At 39.8% G+C, this 10,874-nt stretch overlaps 1 protein-coding gene across 1 annotated transcript; it reads right to left on the reverse strand.

Annotated features, from left to right (window-relative positions):
• Window positions 1-2: 2 nt before the first annotated feature.
• LOC139951355 (steroid hormone receptor ERR2-like) lies at window positions 3-9,511 on the reverse strand. Its single transcript, XM_071950212.1, has 7 exons — window positions 9,225-9,511; window positions 7,779-8,177; window positions 6,664-6,798; window positions 6,220-6,369; window positions 4,973-5,180; window positions 4,138-4,331; window positions 3-2,817 (listed from the first exon to the last, which is right to left on the reverse strand). Exons 2-7 carry the CDS (start codon window positions 8,113-8,115, stop codon window positions 2,573-2,575), a joined length of 1,269 nt encoding a protein of 422 aa, XP_071806313.1. The 5' UTR covers window positions 8,116-8,177; window positions 9,225-9,511; the 3' UTR covers window positions 3-2,572.
• Between the last annotated feature and the right edge of the window lie 1,363 nt (window positions 9,512-10,874).

A 10,874-nucleotide genomic window follows, 5' to 3' on the forward strand; every position in this document is an offset into this window, starting at 1 on the left:
TATCTTTTAATCGTACTTTATTGTGCAATTTTTACATATTATTCAGTAAAGCAAATAACCACTTAATAAATAAACCACATCGAATTAAATGTCCAATATAAATGTCCAATATAAACTCTGACGCAAGTCCCACCACCATAAATGTGACGGTCTGACACCCACACTGTTGGACTGATTATGGTGGTATGCCTGATCCCATGAGTGATGTACTAGGATCCTTCCTCACTCTTTACCAACAAAATCCAACACCATGTGGTAACACAGCAGCCAAACTGTTGGACTCTGATTATGGTGGTATGCCTGATCCCATGAGTGATGTACTAGGATCCTTCCTCACTCTTTACCAACAAAATCCAACACCATGTGGTAACACAGCAGCCAAACTGTTGGACTCTGATTATGGTGGCATGCCTGATCCCATGAGTGATGTACTAGGATCCTTCCTCGCTCTAACAAAACCCACCACCATACCCAACTCAACAACCAAACTATTAGACTCTGATCAATGACTGATCCTAAGAAAGAGTAAACATAACCAGTTTGGTAGCACTATCCCAGGGGTGGATTTCACAAAGAGTTAAGACTAGTTGTGTATCACAACTTATAAAATTATACAAAATAACAAACCTGTGAAAATTTAGGCTCATACGGTCATCGGAGTCGGGAGAAAATAACGGGAAAACCGACCCTTGTTTTTCGCGCGTTTCGCCGTGTCATGAAATGTGTTTACTATAAATCCGTAATTCTCGTTGTCGATACTTCTTTCTCGAAAACTATGGCACTTCAGAGGGAGCCGTTTCTCACAATGTTTTATACCATCAACCTCTCCCCATGACTCGTCACCAAGAAAGGTTTTATGCTAATAATTATTTTGAGTAATTACCAATAGTGTCCACTGCCTTTAAGGACACAAGTGTCAAGACTGCGACTCAAGACTGGGACTCGAACCCACACTCGACTGATCATAGCTCGAGTGAGATGTTCTTATCAGCTCAGCCACTACACGCCAAGCACTGTATGTTATACTGTCTTGTGAAAAACAAATTACCTTTAAAGTGCCTTAAAATTATTACAATATTCTCATACAGGCAAGAATGTTACATCACTATCAGTTGTACATTACAAAAATTCCAGATGTCAATCAGAGCATACTGATCGAAACGTCAAGTTGAAAGCAACGGTTCTTTTCAGAACCACTCCCAACTCTTTAAACACAAACCTTTACTACATTGCAAAAACAGCTATCATTACTTAAAAACCTGTACCTTTTTAAAAGGTATCTAAAGTTGCCATCACCTTTGTATCAATAAGGGCTTGGTGACCGAGTGATCTGATGCATAATATTCAAGTCTTCTGTTATCCACAGAAGGTGGCTTCAAATTCAAACTGGCAAGTCAAGACAACTGTCTTTCAGAAAAATACTTGACCACAATTGCTTTGTCCATCTGATGGGACGTAAAGCCGAAGGTCAATGTCATAATTTAGTCAGGCACAGATGCTCAGCACATATATTTGCTGAGCAAGAAATGAGTGGGGCACCGGTGACAACTGTATAAGCAATATGGCATGTTGGCTGGTTTCTGCTAAGCAGTGATTTTTCTGAGCAAGATTTTGTTCTTACAGGCTTTATGAAATTGGGCCCAGAACAAGTAGAGCATGTGAAAGAACTGGGAATGCTTATCAAGCAAGAGTAGGGTTTAACTCTTGAGTCATAACAAGCAAACTTGTCTCTCAGGCTTCAAAGTTCCAGTCATTTAGTTCACATTGTAATTTATAAATAATAATCATGCTTTACTAGTCTTTAGTCTGAAAACTAACTTTTTATTAACTTTCTTCTAGTTCCAACCCGTCCTGAAAAATATTTCTATGCACATTTAAACATGTTCACCAAAAAACACATTTGTGTATAAACTCTTTAATATGATGCTAAAAAAATCAAACAGTGCCCCCACTAAATGGGCTTGCCCATGTCAACATTTTAAAAAGCACATATCATTATGACAGTGCTTACAGATCCTGATATATCCTGATAACTTCATTTTATTGTTTTCACGAAAACATGATCACTGAATTTGAAAACAAGAATAAAGAACCTTACGCTTATTTGGAAAATATCAAAGACAGAGCAGACCCTCAAGATAAAATTTACAACACAAAGACGTAACAGTTAACACGATGCACAAGAATTGTACAAACAAAATGGATTACATAGCAAGATAAGCCTTGAAATCAAGGCTGTGTCAAGCTTTGCTTAAAAAAACATTAATAATCATTAACCCAGCTGCTTTACAGTGGACTGTTCTACATCCGACACCCTGTTCCAAAAAATCACCTTCATTCCAACACCCATATGTTCTGAAAACTCTATGTTGCGACACCCTTATGTTGCAACACCCCTATGTCCCGAAAACACTATAATAATAATGAACCATTTTTGTATTATCACAATCACAGAGAAGTCTCTATGCGCTTTGAGATGAAAATTTTTTGTTTTCTGAAAACTTCCTTTTGACTTACATCTAGGGTTAGGGTTAGGAAAAAACACTTGGGGTGTCGGAACAAAACCCAACCTTTACAGAGATGTAAACCCATCCACAAACATTTCCAAAGCGAGTTCATCTGTTGGTAGCCTGCCGCTATTCACCAGCTTAAAGAAACTGTCAGCTGCTTTAGAGCCTAGGGCTCTTAGAGATTGTAGACGTAGCAACATTTGACCGTAGTGTTCGGGACGTTTGGTCTGGCAGTAGGCGTAGAAACAATCCATGTAGCGTCCTTGCAACGTCTCGACAGCTTCTCGATCTTCCAGCCCTGCAGCATCTGAAATAATGGAATCAAGTGATGATTAAAGGTAGGATCATAGATTGATAAATACTCCAAAAATAAATGACCAGCAAAACTTACTTAATGAAAACTATTTTGAACAAGGACTCCTTTCAAACTAAGGTTTAGATACTCTTTGGTCCCAATCATTAGAATCTGAGACAGGATTCATGCATGAGAATTAGTGTTTAGATACTCCTTGGTCCCAATCATTAGAATCTGAGACAGGATTCATGCATGAGAATTAGTGTCCAATAGTAAATAATGTCGAGGCCAGAGATGTAGTTGGTTCTCACCCCACCTCGCTAAACATGGATGGATTCTACGTTCTTGTGAAAATACTGTGACAAATATTGTTTTGTTTTTCCCAGCAGATAGACACTATATTCAGCTGACACTTTCACATGTGCCTTCTGTTGTATCTTTCTTTACACTCTTGCCCCAAAAATCAGCGTTACCAGGAAAAAAAACCAATGTATGTTTTACTTCAAGTTAAGAGGTGCAGGCAAAGATTATACAGTGCTGAAGATGCAAGATGGAGAACTGGAGCTCTATCTAGTGTTTGAACATGAAATACCCATGGGTGCCATTTCAGTAAGCAAATGTTGATACATCATTGATGGCAATGTTCAATGTCAGAACTGAAAACAGTTCCTTGTTAAAATGGGGGTCTAGTCAATATTTCACATTTAGGCCAGAGTTCCCCATCTTGCGCTTTTGTCAAAACTTATATTTATTTCATTTCTCAGATAGATAAAAAGCACAATAGTGCCCATCAACTAGGTGAAAACATTGAAAGATACTTCATGAGCAATGAACAACCAGAGGAAGTAAAAAGAAAACAGCTGGTGCCTCGGAAGTAAACAAAGTTCCTGAATAGAGGCTCCAGCTGGTCATAACGAGCACAACTAATTATTATATTGAAATGTAGAAATATATAAATATAATATTATACAAACAACAATAAAACAGCAATAACAGTGTTACAAGTATGCATCAAAATACACATACAGACATAATAAATCTTATGTTCAAGACACTGTACACGTTTGTTTGGTAATCGTCAAAGACCAGTGTTCTCACTTGAGGTATCACATCAAAGCAAGCATAAAATAAAAAGCCTGTGAAAAATTGGGTTCAATCGGTCATCGAAGTTGCAAAAAAATGATGAAAGAAAAAAACACGAATTTGAGATAAGAACAATATACTTCTAGCCAGAAGTCTTTTACTCCTATCTAAAATAATAAAAGACTTTTATTATTTTTGTTTTGAGTAATTACCAAACGTGTACCTTCCCTTTAAGGTACTTGGACTCACCAGGGAATGTTAGAGCCAAAGCATTCAGAAAGCAGAAATCTGAGAAGTCAGTATCAATCTCATTTAGACGCTTAGCGAATAAGATATTTAACTGCACCAGTTCAGTATCCCAACCTAGCTTAATAACATCTTCTTCTTTAAGTTTCACACCATCAGCAAAGTAGATAATACCCTCAGCACATGTCTCCATTGACCTGTAATATAAATCAATCAATCAACCAATCAGTCAATCAATCAATCAATCAATCAATCAATCAATCAATCGATCACTCAAAGTAGATAATACCCTCAGCACATGTCTATGACCTGTAATATAAGTCAATCAATCAGTCGATCAATCAATCAATCAATCAATCAATCAATTTAATCAATCAATCAATCAATCAATCAATCAATCAATCAATCAATCAATCAATCAATCAATCAATCGATCACTCAAAGTAGATAATACCCTCAGCACATGTCTCCATTGACCTGTAATATAAGTCAATCAATCAATCAATCAATCAATCAATCAATCAATCAATCAATCAATCAATCAATCAATCAATCAATCAATCAATCATTCACTCAGTAAGTCAATCAAACAACCAATCAATCAATCAATCAATCAACCCAGCTGCCGACCTGTTATTTGTTACAGACTCTTGTTTATTAATGAGGAGGATTTGAAACTTTGCATGGTGAAATACGATATGGAAAGGTGCGCGGTAACACCATGTTTATTAATGTAATTTTTTTTAGTTTTATGTTTTTGCAAATTATGTTTATTTTGTGAATAAATAAAGAGTTTATTTGAGATTCCGGTAGATCAAAAACCAGTGCTTTTTATTACCTGTAGGAAAGCCTAAGAACAATGAGTTCCAGGAATGCACTCTTCAACAGGGACATTTGATCTCCGAGGCAAAACTGACTAAAACCAGGAACTTTCTTAGCCCACTGGATAACGAGTTGTAGTTCCTTGTATGCTGGATTCATAAACGTGTCCGCATTACATTCTTCATCATCGTTGGATTGCACTTCAGTACCCATTGGAAGAGGCCCTGAAAAGGAGAAATAAAAGGACTGCTTTTTACTGGGGTTTAACTAAAGGTCTTAGAGCGGAAGGTGAAATGGTGCGCTCATTTGATGAGACAGGGAGGCCTACCCAGCGCAGCTATAGATAGCCTTGCTCAAGGCAGTCGAATTATTCACTCCGAAAAAAGACCGCCACTGTATAAAAACCCACCCGTATTCACTGTGCATAACATCGCACGACATGATGCCCCGTACACTATTCGCATGCGTCGGCCGTCAGGACGACAGCCTTGTAGGGTCCGTGTTGAAGCCACTGACCTCATTACTATAATAAGCGAAGAGTTCCCACGGTCAGCTCATTACCATAATGCCCGCGAAAGACCAGACATGTCTACATCATCACACACCACCACCACGGACGCTCAGCGAGCATGATAGGCGTGCGTGATTGGACGTCAAAATGAATAATTCATTTGCCTCACATCCTGTGTTGTCTGATAGGTCTGACGAAAGATATACATATTCATGAGATGCATACTAGCATATCCGAGAGCCGCCCATTTTTTTCCACTGGTGGAAATTTTTTCATGAAACACATTAAACCCAGAAGTTACAGACTCGACAAGGCTGTCGGCCTGACGGCCTCCGCATGCAATTAGTGGTACGAGTGCGGATGACTTGTGTGCACAGTAGTCGTACGATGTGACAGTGTGTATACATGTGGGTAATGCGGTGTGATTACACGCACCACACACAGTGTATATGGGTATGTTTACAGCAGCGTCTTTTCGGAGCGAATAATGCGACTGCCTTGAGCAAGGCTGAGCTATAGATGGTCTGCCTACAGGTACAATTCTAAGCAGACTAGTTTCAAGTTGCTTTAGAGGTGGGTTGTATCGGCTCCTTTAAAGGTCCTAAAGTCGTGGGGGACATGATGTCTTTGGTGGTAATGTGTTTCAGACTTTAATAACTGTTTTGGGTATGAAATAATATACCCCTAGAAGTGATACAAATATGTGTGAAAGGACCCTCACACGGTAAAAAATATAGCGCATTAAGACTTACCTGCAGATGGAATGATATCAGGGCGGGTGTCTTTAAGCTGTTCTAGTAACTCCATCATGTCACTTTTCTCTTGCTCTGTTAAACCATCATCGTGTTGCTTCAACTGCTCTGAGATGTCAGTATCTGCTACTAGCTCAGAAGGTGACTCTTCTTCAAGACAGACACAATGTTAAGAAAGACAGCAATTTAATAAGATAAAACAAGTTCTTAGTTGCACTTTATCAAAGTGCTTAGTATTTTTCCCTGTACAGTATGTGGAGCTTTGCTTTGAAGTGTGAGACGTATATTCCTTTATAGCACATGGTTTACAAGGTGCTGTGGCGCAATATGCTGCCGATTGAACAAGGAACACCGGGGCAAACCCCTTCTCTTTTACGATTATTAGCTGTTATAATGCCATACAGATTGTACTCTGATTGAAAATGAAGTGCATGAAGTACATACCTGGAGCTACCTGAACGTTGTATGATTGACTGCTAACTAAAGAATCTTGATCTAATGGTGACATTGAAGATGTTGACCCTGTTTTCTTCCTCTTACGGTTAGGCTTCCCTCCAGGCGTTCTGTCTTCTCTTACCGCTGATCAAAACAAACCAAGAAATCATTTTAGGCCTTTAAGAGAAACTAAATAGGAATAGTAAACTTGCAGGTACAACCATGAGTAAAATATCTTGAAGGAGTGGGGGGCTCTGAAAAGAGCCGGTTTGGTCTCTACGTTTCGAACAACCCAGACACAGCAGAAGACGAGCAGAGTATACTGTTTGAAATGTCGAGACCAAACCAGCTCTTTTCAGAGCCACCACTCCTTCACAAGAGATTTTACTCATGGTTGTACCCGCAAGTTTACTGTTCATATTATAGTTTCTCTTATTCTCCACACCATGCAAAGCTTCAAACACTATTTATTTTAGGCCTTTATTGAAAAGTAGCCCACACAAGAAGGCCAGTAAAATATCACCATCGTCCAGTGGTTGTAATGCATCATGATCTGCTTTTTGTAAGGTTTATTTTCTTTATTTTTTTATTTTTTTGCTACTTTCATTGCTTAATAGTTGTTGTTTTGTAGAGCAGCGCCATGAGCGCCACTTGCGGCGGATACCGGATATTAAGTGGCCATTATTATTATTATTTTTTATTATCACAAGGTTGAAAGTTTGAATCCTTCTTGGCTAACAGCTGATTTATAAATGACTAGATATGTATTGTTGTCTAGTTACTGAATCAAAATGTCTTGATTTTTCAATTAATAATAATAGATGTTTGTCCACTTTGCTTGAGAGAGGTTTATACCCCTGATCTACCCGGCCAATGGGTATACCCGGGGGATAGCCACACCCCTGCTAAGGAGTAGATGCAAGCAGTAAAACCTTGAGGTATTCTTGAATCGTGGTGCCCAGTGGAAGAGGTACATGTACCTAGGCAGGGACAGTGTGAAAGTGCATCAGAGTAAGAAAGGGGTGAACAAACTCTGGCACCCCCCCCCCCCCCCTCCGAGGTGTATTCCATGAGGATAAGAGATACAGAGTGAAAAGGGCTGTAGTAATATAGGATTGACTCACCATCAACTTTCATACCGACTCTCAGGCACTTATTGTACCTACAATGCTGACACGTGTTTCTATTCTCCTTGGTTATAACACAGTTTCCCGTCTGTCCGATTCCTCGGCATGACACATACTTCAACTGCTTCTGAACGGTACGCTTAAAGAAGCCTTTGCATCCTTCACACGTACTCACTGAATAATGCAAACCGGTAGCTTTATCTGAACACACGATGCATTCGATATTAGTTGTTGTCGATACACCATCTTCGATACTCAGTCTATGAGGTGCAATCTTGCACTGTTCTGAGTTTGTGCTACTGCAAGTTGCTATTTGATCCTCCTCCGTTGCCATATTGTCTAGTTATCCACTAAAGTATCGTCAAGGTAACGGCTGAACAAATCTTCTAAAATTCCCTGCATGAAAATTAAAATGAAGAGTTCAATGATTAGGTCGAAAATTTCCTCAATTTTTAAAACCAACAATTATTCAAGTAAACAAATAATTTGTTTCATTATGAGAAGATCGTAGACTACTCTACTACTGTACATGTAACCATGAGGTTTGTGAAGAAGCCCAGACTATTTTTTTGTATAGGCCTATAAATCAGCATCATGTTGACACAAACCAAATGACGCTCCCACCTTTGGAAAGTAAAGTCAAGCTCTAAATAACACCATGCAAAAGTTTGAATACATTTTCTATCAATGGCTGAGGGCTAAAATGCCAAGAATGGGGTCTGCACTCGTCTGCGTCTCTGTGGGTGGATGGGAAGGGTATAAAACTACAACAACAACAAAATTACTTACGCAAGCTGCTGATTAAAAACCTTGCTTTCATAAGCAAATTATCATAACCTTCTGGGTATACTATCATTACTTTCGCAATGTGTTTTTATGTAAGCACAGTTTATGTGTGTCATGACCTGAAAAATACGTGAATCGATCGATGTTGTTGTTATACATCATGTTATAAGATCAATCAAACATATTTTCATCAATAATTTTACATTTTTAACTTCTTTGCATTAATTTTGATGGAATACCCTGCCAGCGCTTCAGCCAGGCGCCCCGGCAGCTGTCAAAAAAATAATAATAAAATTATGCTTTACATTGTACATTCGTACGGGGACCTCGCTCCGTCTGATTGAAACCTTCGGCTCTTTACAACGTAGGGGGCCTACGGCACTTCAACTTCATAAAATTATAAGGAGTTTAGAAGCAAAAATAATAATAATTTAATTAAATAATGTTAAATTGAAGGTAGGTTGTGTTCTTCGTTCATGTTTGACCTCCAATCCATCCATCATGAAGACTGAAGGCCCACCCACAAAAATACAGGCCTCGCACAACACTACACACACGGGGGGCACTTTGGATACAACAACCATAAACGACGAATCCATCATTTTCCTTCCCGTAAATCTCCAACTATTATAAAAGTCAAGGAAAAAAGGTACTTACAATGTCATGCGATGGAATCAAAATGCTCCATAGTAAAATTGGGACGGAACGTGAACATGTTCAGTCTGGATCTAGAACTAGGGCCGGGGGGGGGGGGTGGACTTGACTCAAGTCCCAATCCCCTGACATCACCAGAAATCTATCGTTTTGTTAGCCCTGGCGGCCTTACACTTTCGTTTTGTACTACAGTGTGTGTACAGAGAAAGAGTCCTATATAGGGCTATCGTTTTGTGTGCTTGGGAGCGATTACTCGGGGACCTCTCACAGCAAACGGGACTTGAATCAAGTCTAGGCGGGGAAGACTGGCGTAGACCGCCTGCAAAAACTACCATACAGAATATATGTACGGCAGCTGTTGTTGCAGTGCAGCCGCCGCCCGCGTATTTTTTTCCTAGGACGAACGTGTGCAATTTACATAAATGGGCGTAGTTAACTTTATAACACCCCTTGCAAGTATTCTGCCTGCTCATTGGTTTAGAGCGCGTCACATGACATGTCTTAGTTTTGCTAGACGACGGCCGTGTGATAGTGCGTCGGTTTGCCATGCGCTAGTCCGAAGACTAGCACACGGCGCCGTGCGCTAGTCCGACAGACTAGCACACGGCGTGCAGTACCCAGACGCCCGTTGCGTGTACGAGGATGATAAATTAATAGTCTGTAACCATTTCGGATTGCACGACACTACATGCAACACAGTAAGTAAAAGTGTTTGCAATCTGTATTGGCGTCGCCCGTGGATTGTAGCATTCAGGTCTGTAACTTAATAATAATAGTACAGTATTTAGAAATGTTTGGGGTGTATTATACAAATATTGACTGCTTTTACTCGTGCAATGGTTAAAAACTATGACTCCATCGGTGATCCCCGGAGCGTTCTATTTTCCCTCCGCCTCGGGAAAATAGAACGCTCCGGGGATCACCTCGGGAGTCATAGTTTTAACCATAGCACTCGAAGCAGTCAATATTTGTATAATACATTTTCCCATGCACATGCGTACTTCGACGTAATAATAGTTGTGGAAATACACTCACGCATATTAAACATTTACACATACATGCATACACGTACACATGTTACATGTACAATGTACATGTATATTTAGTACCATGTACCATGTAAAACTGCGTATTTGTAACTCTACCTTTTGTCCATAAAATGCGTCGCGCGCTTGCTTTCATTGCCAAGTCTTGATTGCCCGATAAAATAATTATGTTTGGATATGGTTGGGAGGGGGAGGGAGGGAAATTATGAAAATAGACCATGGATGGTATATCTCCATGGTTGGACCATGGAGGAAGAAATAGGAGCCAGACTGGTTCATCACAACCTGTACACCATTGTGTGAAGCGATAGTAGAAGAAAGGCAGGTTGTCTGGTCCCATTTATTTACCACAACTATTTTCATTCCACATACCACCACCAGTGGCCAAAGGTCCCTTGCGGTCCACTAAAGCTCGTGCATGCGCGAGAGTGTTTTTTTGGGCAAAAACACGCCCATTTTATGTTAATTGCCCACGTTCGTCCTAGGAAAAAAAAATACGCCTGCCGCCCGCTACCGACCGCTTGCTAGCCGTGTGTAACGCCCTCATTAGGCCACTCTCTTTGTCTGTAATAATGCTGTAACTGGTTTATGACATTGCCATTTCCAA

This window comes from Asterias amurensis, chromosome 19, assembly GCF_032118995.1.
Source record: "Asterias amurensis chromosome 19, ASM3211899v1".
Lineage (NCBI taxonomy): Eukaryota > Metazoa > Echinodermata > Asteroidea > Forcipulatida > Asteriidae > Asterias > Asterias amurensis.